The 14,397-nt window shown below is 45.7% G+C and overlaps 1 protein-coding gene across 2 annotated transcripts in view; it reads left to right on the top strand.

Moving 5' to 3' along the window:
- The first annotated feature begins 3,798 nt into the window (after positions 1-3,798).
- The window catches only part of RTTN (rotatin), a 97,494-nt gene continuing 86,895 nt past the window's right edge, over positions 3,799-14,397 (top strand). For both annotated transcript variants that reach the window (XM_037145524.2, XM_053664297.1), the window contains exons 1-8: positions 3,799-4,061; positions 4,360-4,547; positions 5,371-5,548; positions 7,163-7,252; positions 9,467-9,557; positions 10,689-10,803; positions 11,741-11,891; positions 13,460-13,625. In XM_037145524.2, coding sequence (XP_037001419.2) covers positions 4,031-4,061; positions 4,360-4,547; positions 5,371-5,548; positions 7,163-7,252; positions 9,467-9,557; positions 10,689-10,803; positions 11,741-11,891; positions 13,460-13,625 — 1,010 coding nt within the window. In that variant the 5' untranslated portion in view covers positions 3,799-4,030. The remainder of the gene's footprint in view (positions 4,062-4,359; positions 4,548-5,370; positions 5,549-7,162; positions 7,253-9,466; positions 9,558-10,688; positions 10,804-11,740; positions 11,892-13,459; positions 13,626-14,397) is intronic.

The following is a 14,397-nucleotide window of genomic DNA, read 5'->3' as shown; positions in this document are numbered from 1 at the left end:
AGTAACTACCTGTCACGGGGGTCTGGGGTCAGTGCTTTCTCTAAGTAATCTCCTTTGTCCTAAAACAGTTGTATCAGTAGGTACTGTTTAATCCCAACTCCTACTTGCGGAGACTGAGGTTGAGAGATTATGGAGGCATCAGGTTCTCCCACTCCTGCCCAGGCCCCTAGACTCTTTCCCCGGTTTTCTGTTAATACCTCTCTTTCCTTAGTGGGAGTCTTCTGCCCAAATCCCTGTAATCCTATTTTAATATCCTGCCCTCCTGTTCAGACTGTGAATGAGCAATGCAGGATCAGGAAATCTCGTAATGGTGATTCACTTGGGGACTTTTTCCCCCATGGATTTGATACACAGGCGTTGAGAGAGAAGCTTTCTTTTTTTTTCTCGGCTCATTACCGGGAAGGGTGGAAGCCTGGACCACAATCCCTTCTCCCCCCGCCCCCCAGTTTGATAGAATCCTGCCAGTGATACAAGAGAATGAGACAAAAGCCCCGAGAGAAGCAAGCCAAGAGATGGAGAGGAAAATGTTGATAGTTTTCAGAGTCTCTGAGGCCAGATCCTTTTCCAGAGTGAGATGAGAAGTAACTCATTTTTGCTTACTTCTCCAACGGAGAGTTTTGCCATTTGCGACAGGAAAGCTAAGCTTGCCCACTGTTGTGAAATGAAGGGGCTGCAAAGCTGGTTTGAAACCCAGGCCTGCGTGGCTCCGAATTCTGCGCTCTGTGCAACACTTTGCCGACGGGCTGTGAGCCAGACATTCTAAGTCAGTCAAGGAACAGGAACAAAGGGTTTGGAATGCACTTGACGACAACTAAAAGAACTACTGTCCCTGACCCCAAGTATTAAAATTCATGTCTGCTCTAGGAGGAAGAGCAAAAATGCATGTCCTTTCCTGGAGAAAATAAAGCATTTATTTTTCTCTTAGAATAAATCACCACAGACAGTAATATGAGTTCTTAGGAGAGTAGCTGAGTGTTTCCGGTGACTTTGGGTACAGATAACTCCATCTAATCCGAATGATCTGACCCAGCAGACTGTGGCAGTGACTGCCAGTGGTTCCCACGCCTGACTAAGAGGTGGAAGAACCTCTGAGAATTCTGTGGAGCTCAGTCACAACCTCACTGTGACCTGTGCTCTGCTCTGGGGCCACGTGTTGCTGTTTGGCTTGTGATGACAGCGAACCTCAGCCTATGCAGCCTCCACCCTTCGCACCTTTTCCATCTATATATGTATCACCAGCTGAATGACTATCATTCTCCATCATGTAAAAGTCAACAGGATTTATTACAAGATAGCATTTAAGTAAATGGAACAAAAACTATTGTAAATACAAGTAGAAAGTTACAAAGTTACATACACCTACAGTTCACCCACAGAAATATATGTTGCCCATTTTTTCAAGTTCTTCAGTATCAGTTAAAACATTTGACCTTGAAGTTCAAAATTACAGAATCTGCAGTTGCTGATTGGGATGTAATGTAAATAATGAATGTATATGCAAGAAAGTCTTGACAATTAAAAAACAACCCTCCTAAATAGATCTTAGGTGAAATAGAAAGCATCAAAATAGCACTTACAGTGTGGTTGTGAATAACAATAGTTAGAACATTATAAATCTAAATTCACAATGTGTTGTTTAAAGCTTTTTTTAGATGCAGATTCATGGACTTCAAATTTTCTACAACTAAATTAGAAAGAATGAAAATAAAGCAACAAAACCTTTAGCTCAAGAATTTACAAAAGAAACAGAGAAATGGGCCTAACCAAAGAACGATAAAGTAACTGATAGTAAATAAAAATATAGTTAATACATTAGAATACGTATGTGTGATTCCTAGCAGTAGAATCAACAAATTAAATGTTGATATTTTGAGGAAAATTTGGCAACTACTATTTAGTCTAACAGGAAAATGAGAGTTTCTTTGTTTTGAATGTAAGAAGCAGGACCTAATGAGTCTGTGTTATTAAAAGCAACATATGCTCAACAATGACAATAATACACCTGGCTGGTGGGGCTCAGTGGGTTGAGGGCCTGCTTGCCAACCAAAGGGTCACCAGTCAGGGCACGTGCCTGGGTTGCCGGCCAGGTCCCCAGTAGGCGGTGCGTGAGAAGCAACCACACATTGATGTTTCTCCTTTCTTCCTCCCTAACCCTCTGATTAAAAATAAATAATAAAATATTAAAAAAAATAACAATACAAATTAAAAAACAAAAGCAACGTAAATGAGACCATTTCCTAGTTTGACTCCATTTTACTTTCAACTTGCTTGTTTTATTTTTCTCCCACAGTATTAGCACCCTTTACCCTCTGACATCCCCAATTCCCAGTTTCTTTTCATCTTGGAGATATCACCGAGAAGTTATTTCTGTTATTCCTGTGTTCTGTCATGTCAAATCCACAACTCAAACCTTCGTGCCCGGCAAATGCCAGGACCTTCTCAGCTGGTGTAAGGGCCTCCACGTTTTCCACTTTTTGGTCCATTTGGTGCCCTAGGGCGGAGGAAGGCAGCCGCTGTTACAATCTTGGTGAGGCAGGCTTAGGTACGGGCTTCTGGAGTCTCGATTAAATACCCAAACCTCTCTTTCCTCCAGCTCTCTGATTTCTGCAGCAACTATAAGCTAAGGGCTTTGGAGGCTGGAGATGCAGACCACTTTCTGCCCATAAAGAGGTGGGGGTGAGGTGGAAAATAACCAGCACACCAGCAGTCCCCTCCCCCTCCTCCTTCAGTCCAGAGGTAATTTGGTCCCCTGGAATCTCTCATTTTCCCTTTCTTTGATAGACTCCCTCTGAATCCTTGCTGTTGCATGTGGTGTTTTCTCCCGCAGGCAACCCCTTACTCCATTCCTTTGCCTGGCAAATAGACTCCTCCTTACTTCCCTTCAAGATTTGCTTATAGGTCCACCCTCTCTACACATGCAGACAGCAAGATTCTCAGAATATTTATTACAAAGGAAATTAAAGTCAGGTGCTTAATACACCACTTACCACTCGGTGTGACCTTAGGTGAGGCACTTCTTCGAATTCTTTGAGTTTTAAGACAGCTGCCCCCCCCCCCCCGCGTCTCAACCTCAGCTTTTTTTCAACATAAGAACAGAAATAGCTGCCTTGGCATTTCTTACCACGGGAGATTGAAAAGGCTCAGTGAGATGAAATGTTCTCTAAAAGTGCAAATCATTTTACAAATTAAATTTTGTCGTTGTTGCTCTCCCATTGCTTAGAATTTTTCCCTTATTTGCTTAGAACTATCACGGTGCAAAACTCAACTTTGGTGCAAATACTAATTCAAACCTTTACCGCCCCGCTTTTTTTTTTTTTTGTCTGCATCCCCCTTTTTTCTCTTCTGTTCTTTTATTCCCTTTCTCTCCTCTCTTTCCTTCAGAGGCTTGCTTGTTTATACTGATCTTATCCAAGACCCAGCTTGACTTTGCTGGGTACGCTTCACAGTTAGTGGTTAAGTCATTTTGTAACGTGGGTGGAGGCAATTCAGACAAAACAAAACAAAACAAAATCCTGCACTGTGACTTGTGGAGTTCTGGGCCCTGCTAATTCAGATCGGCAGGATCCTGAACGAATCTCCGCAGAGCGAGGATGCAGAGCGACGGTGCGTGGCGGAGCCGGGCTTCCGCCTGGAGCGCGCGCTCCGACGCGGGAACCCCACGCTGGCGGGCGCAGTGGCGGGCCCGGAATCCCGGGAAAGGAGCACAACGGGGCTGAGACTACAACTCCCGACGTGCACGGCGGCCAAAGCAGGTTCCACTTCTGCTCGCCTCCTCAATCTTTCCCGTTCCTGCTTCAGAGATGGTTGTCTAGGAACTGCGTGGTGGTAATCACAGAAAAACCGTAAGCTTCTCCAGGCGCACGGGGGCCGGGAACAGCCCACGGAATGCCTCTCACAGGTCGGGTGGTTCACCCCGGCGTGGCGGAACCTGCAGTCACACTGCCCGAGTTTCCGGGGGGACCATCATCGTGGCCGGACGCTGTGGCGCGGCAGTTTAATTCTCCCGTGGTTGCTGATTGAGCGGGACAGGATGGTGTTGACTGGGCTCATCAGGAAACTCGGTAATAGTCTGAGCTGCCCCTCGCTGGATTCGCCCTCCCGGCGTGGCCATGTGTTGAGAATGGCCGTGTCCTTTCTTTCTGGTCCTGGCTTGTCCAGGGCAGCCCCCGGGGGTCCCTGTCGGACTTTGAGTAGGTGCCGCCGTGCACGGCCCCGCTGGTGGAAAACATTGGTTTTCTCTGTCCCCCTGACTCCCGCTGACCCCTGCCCTCGGCCCCGCGTAATCACGGTCTTCGGGCAGGTTCTGGGTGGGCGATTCCAGGGTGTCGGGCATGGCTGAGAGCGGCGTTTCCTCCGCAGGTCACCAGCTGGCAGAGATCCGAGAGCGCGCGCTCCGCACCATTCTCAGCAAGGTAGAGCTCAACCTGGTGGGCGGCGCGGACCTGGCGCAAGACCGACTGCTGTTCGTGCACCTGCTGCAGTGGTTCAACTTCCCGTCGGTTCCCCTGCAAGCAGAGGTGCTTGGCTTGCTGAGCACGCTGGTCAAGGTACGATCATCCTGACACAGGGACCCAGGAGAGAGTGTGTCTTAGTCATCTCATCGCGGCACTGCTGGAAAAGTCACTTTTACCAGCTTTTGAAAAACAACTTCTTCAAAAGACGTTGAATTTGAACTCATTTGGGTATACGGTTCTAGTCTTCCTTTTCTCTGGTTTGTGATGTTAAACCTCACGTTGTGCTCTTAAGGGACCCAGATCTGAGTTCTGTTAGGTTCTGGTTTTTGGAAGTCACCCAGGGAGGTTAATAGTTGTCATTCTGTTTTTCCGTCTGGTCTGTTATTTGCATGTTAAAAATCGGACGTGTCTGTGTGAAACAGGACACATTTAAAGGTAATATTACAGACCATGGTTAATTGACAAGTGTGTTAAGTTGTTTTTCTCCATATCTGTTTTTTAGATTTATGTTCCTCACTGTATCTTGAGACTGGTTAGTAGCCAGAGTCAGATGTCAAGGTGCAAGTTTAACTTTTCAAAACTGAATCGGTGTGCAGTTGTGGGTGATTATTATTTTGGCTGGTTGGAGGTCGGAGGCGATAGGGTGCATGTCAGTGGACAGAAGTGTTTCTTCTGATAAATGAAAGTATAGGAATTGATGGTGTGCATTTCTGGTGTTTAGTCTGGGTTTTTCAGAGCTGTTATTAAACGTTTTATGTTTTTATAAATCTGTGTCCTATTTATGGAAGTTCTTTACTTTTGGGTCTGTCAGGGCATGATCTAATTTTTAAAGAAGGAACGTCTGGTATATTAAAGTGCTGTAAGGTAATGTCCCAAAATGTTGCTATTTAATGTCATGACTCTCTTCTTCCTTCAGTTTCCCGCAGCCGTCCAGCATTTGGTTGACCTCGGCGCAGTGGACTTCTTGTCCAAACTTCGTGCTGATGTGGAGCCCAGTCTGCAGGCTGAAATCGATGGCATTCTGGATGGACTTTTTATCCTTCCTTCAGACGTTCCTGCGCTGTGTTCTGCCTCTTTCCAGACCATTCAAACGGGTAACTCTTTGGAATCATTCTGATGCCTTTGGTTAAAATACAAATATATTGGTTCTAATGGTTAATTCTAAGGAAAGGAACCTTAGATTTAAAAAAAAAACAATTTATTTTTCTTGTATTGACTAATTGAGCTTGACCTTTTGTCCCTTCCCTACTGTTGTTCAGAGGAGGATACATTTGTATTCATTGCTTTTTTGGTAAAAGGGCCGAAGAGGTGTAGTGAGTTTCTCTTTGTGAGACCAGTTTGACAGATTACTCCTTGAACAATAATAACACTCATCTTCCTTGAGCACTCATTACCGTGTATGAGGTATTGTTCTCAGTGTTTTGGACTTGCATTTTTGGACTGTTCTTCAAGGAGGGTATCTGCCCTAGCTCATGATTTTTTTTACGGGGTCCAATCAAAATGATGATGGATAAAATTGGAGTCAAAGAGACATGGATTTAAGTCTCAGTTGTGCCATTAGTTGTGTGACCTTGGCTAAGGCACTTAAGTACTCCTCCAGGTTTTAGTTTTCTTATCCCAAGTCGGGGCAGTAAGAAAGAACATCTGTAAGATTGTCATGAGGATTGAATGAGACGATGCCTGGGAGGAGCTCCGGCGGGGGCGTGGCATCTGTTGGGCGTGGCGTCTGTTAGGCGCAGAGTTGTTGGCTGCTCCAGCTGTGTTCTGGTTTTATGCCCAACAGGGTGCCTTGTGTTTGGGAAGCATTTGAATTGATTTGAAGGGAGAAAAAGGCCCATGCAGTTGATGTGATGAGTGTGGAAGTGTAAGAAGTGTTCTTGCTTGCTTACCCTGTCAGACGGTACTTCCCTCTGTGTCTGTGCTGTGTTGCTGCTGCCACGCCTGTTGGTACCACCATTAACAACAACTCTGGTGGTGCCATTTATTGACATCTTGCATGACTGTGGTGTTTAGCAACACATTTCACAATTTCTGTCTAAGCCATAACAAATAAAGTAGAACGTTAAATCGTGAATTTTCAAGCTAGTTCTTCACAGGTGAGGTTAGAGGTGTGGTCTAAGGCTCTCATTTCTAGTCACCTGTATTAAGAACTGCTGGTGTGAACCCTTCAAACAGAGAATTAGAAAATTTAGTTTTAGTCCTTTTGTCATTCTCCATGTCGTTGTCTCTGTACTGCTAAACATGTAATCACGTGTGATAGAATTGTGAAAGCATCAAAAAATGGTGCTTGACTTCTGACTTGGACAACTTTTAAAAGACGACATTGATGTCAATTGCTGTGACCAGGAACTGTGTAACTGGAGCAGAAGGGAGGGGGGAGGTGGGCTTAGAAGCAGAGACAGACAGTCCTTGAATGAACACCTTAAAACAGATTCTTGTTGTACCTTGTGGGTATTTTCCTTCTAACAAATAATTTACTTAACAGTGAAAGAGAGAGGGAAGAAAAAGCCCCCAATATGAAATTCACATTTTTTTCCTCTTTAGGAAGACAAACTATTCAGAGGAAAAAAGACTGGATTATTTTTCTAGTTTTTAAAATGACTCAAAAACTCAAAAGAAAACATTCATTTTGAAAAAAGTAACTTTCATTTTTAGCAAATAATGAGTCAGTAATAACACATGCAATAATATTTGTGTTTTCTTTTCAGAATTGCCACAACCACCTGAAATCTTAACAGGATATTTTCCTCCAGACAAAAGCCATTTCCAGCAGACGGACGGGCTGCCCGGAGCCGTGGGTGAGTGCACACAGGAGGCAGACCCTGCTCTCCGGGAAAATCGGGAACTAATGTACTTCCCTCACTGTCGTGAGGACACAGTGTGTTCCCACATGATGTTTCAGTACCAATCGAGTGGTTCAGTTCCCTCAGATTAGTCTAGGATGTGGAGTCCAACTGGTAAAACTGTCTGATATCCTACCTGCACCTGAGCAGATAAACAGGCAGGTGGTAACGTAACGGCAGCAGCAGTGCTTAGTGCTCACGGAACGCAAGTCCTGCGTCGGGCTGTGCGGTGCCCCCGCACATCTCATCTCACTCCCGCTGGTGGCACACTGTGCAGTGTGCCCCCCACCCAGTCACTCGGGGCCAGGACTCAGCGTCACCTCTGTCTCTTCACCTTTGTCCCAACACCCAGCTGACTCTGGAGTCCGATTTAGACTTCTCATCCAGGTCTTTGCATGTCTGGCTGTGTCTGGTCTCTGCTCACACGCCACCTCCTTAAAGAGGCCTTTCTGGGGACCTGAGCCGGTGGTCACTTTCTGTGTTTAGTTTTCTTCCTAACACGTGTCCTGATCGGAAGTTATATATCTCTTTCTTGTTTTTGTAATGATAAGGTTAGTAATAGCTGCAAACATGGCTTAGCCCCATGTGCAGAATGATGCCAAAAATGCATTAAGTACTCAGAGCACACTCTTTGAGTAATGAGTCCCCACGGAGCCTGGTGAGATGGACGTTAGTGTCCCCATTTTCTGATGGGGTCACTGAGGCCCGGTAAGGAGGAGACCTTTGTCCCTTGTCCCCCTGGCGGTTAGGAGTTGTAAGTAAAGACATTTTTTATACTTTCCTGCCTGTGTAGTTGAAAAAAATGTGTGTTTAAGGATATAATTGCTGAGGTTGGGGATGCTATTTAACTTCACTTGGGTGCCCCTTGTCATTAAAAAGATTCCTTAAAAACTCTCAGGTGAAATAATAGCGTAAGAAAAAACAGAAAACTTGTTCAGCTGCAAAAATACTGTATCTTTCCTTTCTGGAGAAATTCGTGAGGCTGGTAGGGAGCTTTGGTGTTGAGGTGGTCGTTCTCTGGGTGGTGGCTGAGGCTCACCTGAGTGTCCGTGAGAGGTGTCTGGGGGGAGCGAGGTCCCCAGGGCTGGGCTCGTGGCGTTGGAGCCGGAACCGTCGAAGACAAGGAGGACCCTGCAGGTGGTGGTGCTTTCAAATGTGAGTTGCAGCTTGTGGGTTGGTGGTCTGGCTGCTTTAGGGCGCACTTTTACATGGCAGTGTAAGCCTGTCCTTCCCTCCGCTCACCGCTCGCTCTTGGGAAGCAAACCTCGCCTCTCTGTTAGCATTGCTGGAAGAAGCATCCATGCTCTAATTTGGGAAATAATTAACTCAACTGAGCGATTCCATGCTCTTCTCAGAGTGTTTGGCAGGACTGTTTATCATTCGGAAGGGATTTCTCAGTGTGCCCTTTAATCTCTGCAATATAAGATCTTAACGTTAAAGAGTTAAGAGTGTAGATCTTTAACGTTGCCACCATTAGAAAAAAATTGTAATTCTGTGAGAGGTTGGAGAAGTTTACCTGCGCTGCTGCGGGAATCGTTTTGCAGCACCTGGGTATCAGATCATCATGTTTTATGTCTTAAACTCACACAGTGTTACGCATAGGTCAGTGACGTCGCAGTAAACCTGGGGGGAACCTGTTAAAATAATGTGAAGAGTGGAAGTTCAAAATCGTGTTGGTTTTTCAGATTTCTTTTAATCTTCTTTGAGGTTGAAGATACTTGATCTTCAGCCTTATGGTCTTCATCTTCAAAGAAGTTTAAGCATCTAACACCATTCAGGATTTTTGAAAATGACGTTAAGTATAGTCTGTGATTATGTTTTATCGTTTTTGGTTTCTATAATTACAGATCTCCCAATGGCAGGTCGTTTCATGTTAAATTGAAGCCCTGTGTTCTGGTCAGCCAGTAAATGGAGAACGTAATTGAAAGTAAATATCATTTGATAAGGGTTTGTGTTTAATGCTCTTCTTGTAATAATAGCATGTGAGTTCTGTTTAAATTTCAAAAGGAGAGCTCAGTTATTTGTCCTGTGAGGGAAAGGGTTTGCAGCTGACCCTGTTCGGTATGTTTTAGGTTACTGTGTATGTGACTCTATTTGGGGACTTACTTTAAAGGGGAATGTGCAACACTGTCTTCTCTGGTGGCTTCAGCTTTGCTTTTCCGTTACCAGTGACTCCGACCGCGAAGTGCTTCAAGTGCACGACGTTCCCTTGGCTGCCCCTGACCACCACGGACAGACATGTTCTCTCCTCTAACGAGAGGTACGGTGCCCAACGCTGCCTGGTGGGCTCGGGTCGTCGCCAGCTGCTGTACCTGGCAGTGCCCCCCTGCACATTCAGCAGGAAGACAGAGCTACTAGGTGGCTGTGAATGGAGTCACGGGAGTGGATGGTGGTTTCCAGCATTTCCGAAAGCAAGCCTTTGGGCAGGTGGAAGCTGACCAAAGCGCCTTGGTCACCTCTCCCTGACCACTGTTGTGGCTGTGCCTTTGGGTAACAAAGTGGAAAAACTAAGCGCACTCAAAGTTTTCTTAGCAGGCGGTATATTTTAGAACATGCGCTTCGTGATAAGGGTGGGGACCAGCGATTTTTGCGATTTTACGTAGTGGATGTTGATTGGTCATTGCACCCCACAGTAGGTAGCTGATTTATAGAAGTTTGGAGAGTGTCTTAATTTCTAGTTTCCTTATTTTGCTAGAACTTTAATTTCTATAAATTCTACAACAAATGCTCTGTCTTTTGGGGGGGGCAGCAGAAAATATGGAAAATAAAGACCAACTTCTTAGCATGAGGGCTGGAGGGAGGAGGATGCTGCTAAGTGGTGTTTGATAATGCACTTGGAGAGAGGCAGGGCCGACGCGACCCGTCAGTTCTGGGTCTGCCCCTGAGGGAGAGAGGTGGGCGCTGGGGCCGGGCTGAGAGAAGGGGGGGTGGGCCACCTGCGTCCCCCGGAGGGCAGATGCAGTCTGGGAAGTTCAGGGGTATCCCAGCTCGATTCACCTCGGGTGGGGAAGAACAGGAAGGGGTCTGATTCCTGGAATTTAACTCCATGGGTACTGTTATTTTTTCTGTCTTATTGCTTAGTTCACACGACAGATGTCTTTGCAGTCTGTTCCCTTCGACCTCACTGATCGCATTTTGTGGCACAGTGATAATCCAGGCATGCAGTCTAGAGGAGGGTCTGGTGGGGGACACGGAGTGACCATGTGGTCACCATGTGACCGGGACAGTGCAGGGTGGTGGGAGAAGCACCTACCCAGGGTTGTTCACTGCTCAGGGGAGAGATGCCTCAGCTGAGACCTGAAGGGTGTGAGTGGAGTCATTTACCAGTAGGTTACTCAGAGTCTGGTGCAGGTAAACACCTTTTAAAGATACATACTGCCCTACTTTGTAGCTCTTTAAGGAGCAGTAACCACACTTTGATCTGGAACACCTGTGAGCTGTTGAAGGATGTCATCATGCAAGACTTTCCTGCTGAGATTTTCCTCCAAAGGCCGAAGATCGTTCAGGTGTGTATCCTCTTTCATTGTTCTGGATTTGGAAATAGAGAACTTGTTGCAGTGAAATGAATTTTGCAACCTCGGTGTCCTTGGGAAGGAAATGTGCACTCCCATATGTAAACAGTAGGGTGTTTGGTTACTTAAACCCTTTAGTCTGACTTATTTCAGTAGTGGTAGTTCTTCTAATAGGAGGAAGTCTCATTTGACATGTGCAGTCTGTGGCCACCCTGAGTTTGCCATTTATGGGTCACCTGCAGTGATGACTAGACTTTGGAAACCGAGAGGGGGCAGCAGTAGCCCTTAGGAACACTGAGAATGGCACCTCCCTCCCTGATTGTGTGCTGTGTGTCAGGCACAGTGCTGGCCGCTGTGGGAGCGGCAGAGCTGGGTTCTTTGCAGTCTGCTCCGTTGCTTGTACGGTGGGGCGTGGGGTCCAGGGCTGGGGGTGGGGCGGGTCCGCCGTCTCGTGTGCTCTGGTAGTGCCCGGGCGTCCTCACTCCGCGCTCACAGTGCGGAAGACCGCTCCTGTGCACCCACTGGTGAACGCGTAGTGTGGCTGCTGTCCAGTGACAGCAGAAGAAGAGGCGTTAATTACCAGAATGTGACACAGTGGTTTAGGTTTTGAGATGGGGAAACCTTGTGCCATTTTTAAAAAGTACCGTGAAACTTGATGTCCCCGATGCGAACGATGCCTGTGTTCTCTCCGAAGGTGCTCAGCTAACTGATTCTGAGTGTGACCAACGCTGACTGTTCTCATGTTTTCTCTAGTTTTGGCCCGTTTTCTTGCATTGTGCTAAATCACCTTTGCCCATTCCTGTTGCTTGTCTTATAAATACCCAGCAACTTACCTATCCTTTGGCGATTCACTTAACCGTCCTCAGCTCCACGTCCTTTGATGCGCCTCACCTGGTTCCGTGGTGGTTTTCACGGCTCTTCTTCATTTCAGAGCCTCCTCGCCCTGCTGAAGCTGGCCTTCGGCGCCGGGACCGCGCCCCGCCTGGCGCTGCAGTCGCTGTCCTGCCTGCAGCAGCTGTGTGTGTCTTTACGAAGCAGACTGCACTTCCACCGTGACCCGGGCTTTTTCTCCAGCAAACAGGGTATTTATTGTCATGTTTTCATGCGCCGGCCGTGCCTTCCGTGGGGGCTTGCTGTGTTGGCGGGCAGACTCCCCATTCCTCAGCGTAGTGAGATGACAGCCGTGGAAAACGAGCTGCGCGTCACAACCACGCATGAGCCAATGCTGTTTTTATGAGACCTTTGCAAGGTGTGCCTCTTTTTTCGTCCGTGTTGTTGGAAGCTAGGCACCGAAATTCTCAGTCCAGCTATTCACGTGGGGCTTTGGGCGTTTTTTGCAATTATATGTAATAAATTGTTTGGTTGAAAAATATCAATTTTTATTTTATGGCAATGATTTTTATGCAATTTGTGATGTCAGAGTATTATATGATCCCAGTGCCTGACTTTTCATGGAAAAGCACCACCTACTGGACAAATAGAGGACAAGCTGGCCTTGTCAAAACCGTTCACACTTGAGGGTTTCTGTGCACGCACTTACGCAACAGGCGTTGAAAGTCGAACATCACCTTACGGGGATTGGTGATTGTGCGTCCCAGATAACCTGTTTTGTTGAGAGTTTCACTGATTCTCAGCCATTTGAATATTTGTTCTTTGATTAGCTTTATTACAAATCTCAGAGGTGTGGGGTTTCCTGTTACTGCCCTTGAAATACAGCCTCTGGCAGATGACTGATCTTAGTGAGACTCTGAGTAGCTCATACTTCATCACAAAAAGAGTTACAGTGTCGGTAGGAATAGTGTATATCTCTGAAGATTTGCCCATTAATTAAGTAAATATTTATAGTCCACCTACTATATACCAACCAATATTCTAGTCTCCGATGGGGGTACAACTGAACAAAACTGGGATGAGGTTCAGCCTCTGAGCTTACATTTTATACGGCTGGGACAGGCAGAAGCAAACTGGTTTCAGACACGTAGATGTGTGCGGAGAAATGTTTATTAAAGTCCACAGCCCATTTTTAAATTAGGTTTTTATTTAGTTTTTATTGTTGCATCTAAGAGGTTTTTATGTATCTTGGAGATTAAATTCTCATCAAGGGTTCTGTTTGCAATGCTTTCTCCCGTTCTGTACGTTGTCACTTTCTTCATAATTTCCTCTGATGCAAGGGAGTTTGTAATGTAGATGGAGTCCAGTTCACGTTTACTTTGGTTGGTTGTACTTTTGTGTCATATCTAAGAACCCATTGCCAAATCCAAGGTCATGAAGATTTATCCCTGTATTTCCCTCGTAGCTTTATGATTTTAACTCTCATATTTAGGTTATTGACTCATTTTGAGTTAACTTTTGCATATGGTTTGAGGTGGGGGTTCCTGGAGAGTGTTAAGCAGGGGCATGCATGATGTGGTGCTCAGCCTTGGCGGTCTCTAATGCTAGAGGTGAGTGACGTTGGCTAGAAGGTTGTGTCTGTAATCAGGTGAGGTAGAAACCCCAATGTGCTCAGTGAATACTGGCAGGAAAAGCTGACCTTTATTTTTATCTTTACCCTTTTAGAAGCATTTCTACCAACTTAATTTAGTTAGAAATACTACATAATCAGTAATCTGGCTCTACTGAGGGATAATTTTCTTTTTCTTTTTGCCCCCAGACACAGTTTCCCAAAATTCTTCTTTGTCTTACTGCCCGGAAGTAAGGGTTACTCATCATTCTCAGAATCCTTCTCCGGGAAGCAGCAGCCCCCGGCCCTCTGTGGTCGGACGCACGGGACTGCGGCCCCGAGGGGACGGCCAGGACTGGGACGCAGCGTCATCCAGGTGAGCTCGGACAGGCCAGGTGACCCGGGTGTGTGTTTCAGGTTCTGAGGAAGCTCCTTCTTTTTTCTCTGCCTTCTCGCTTCAGACATACCACCAGGGCCAGTCTTGTGTTAAACCAGTGACTCACATGCTCTTTTGACCATGGCCCACAGCAGGAAATAAATGTTATATTGTAACTCTGTGCTCAGGGTGCAGGTTTTACTCTGTGTATGTGTGTGCGTGTGTGTTTATCCACTACAAGAAAATGTTCACAAAATAGTACTCTGATTCCATATGCTACACAGCGAACTATATTTTCTCTTTCTTTGTATTTCATTAGAAAAAGAATGATAGTTCCAACCCACTATTTTTACCAGCCCCAAATGGAATGTGATCTAGTTTAACATTATAGGTTTAAATACATTTTGATAGTATTTTTAAACCCATTTTTGTAAGTGTAATTTAAATGCAACAGTGTTTCCTATTCAAGTACCTGATTGGATAATCTGTAAAACAAAGACTCCTTGAAGGTGTACATGTGTGGTCTTTTACTTGTTTGTGTAAATACTGATTTTTATATATCAAGCTTTCTTAAAGGTGTTGGTGTGATATATTTTTTTAAGACTTTACTTATTTTATTTATATTTAGGCAGGGGGGAAGGGAAGGAGAAAGAGAGGGAGAGATACATCAGTGTGTGGTTGCCTCTTATGTGCCCTGTACTGGGGACCTGACCTGCAACCCAGGCATGTGCCCTGACTGGGTATTGAACTGGCAACCCTTTGGTTCATAGGC

The sequence above is a fragment of the Artibeus jamaicensis genome, unplaced genomic scaffold (assembly GCF_021234435.1).
Source record: "Artibeus jamaicensis isolate MK-2021 breed Jamaican fruit bat unplaced genomic scaffold, CSHL_Jam_final contig_354, whole genome shotgun sequence".
Taxonomy (NCBI): Eukaryota; Metazoa; Chordata; class Mammalia; order Chiroptera; family Phyllostomidae; genus Artibeus; species Artibeus jamaicensis.
This window is presented reverse-complemented; position numbering and strand designations above follow the sequence as displayed.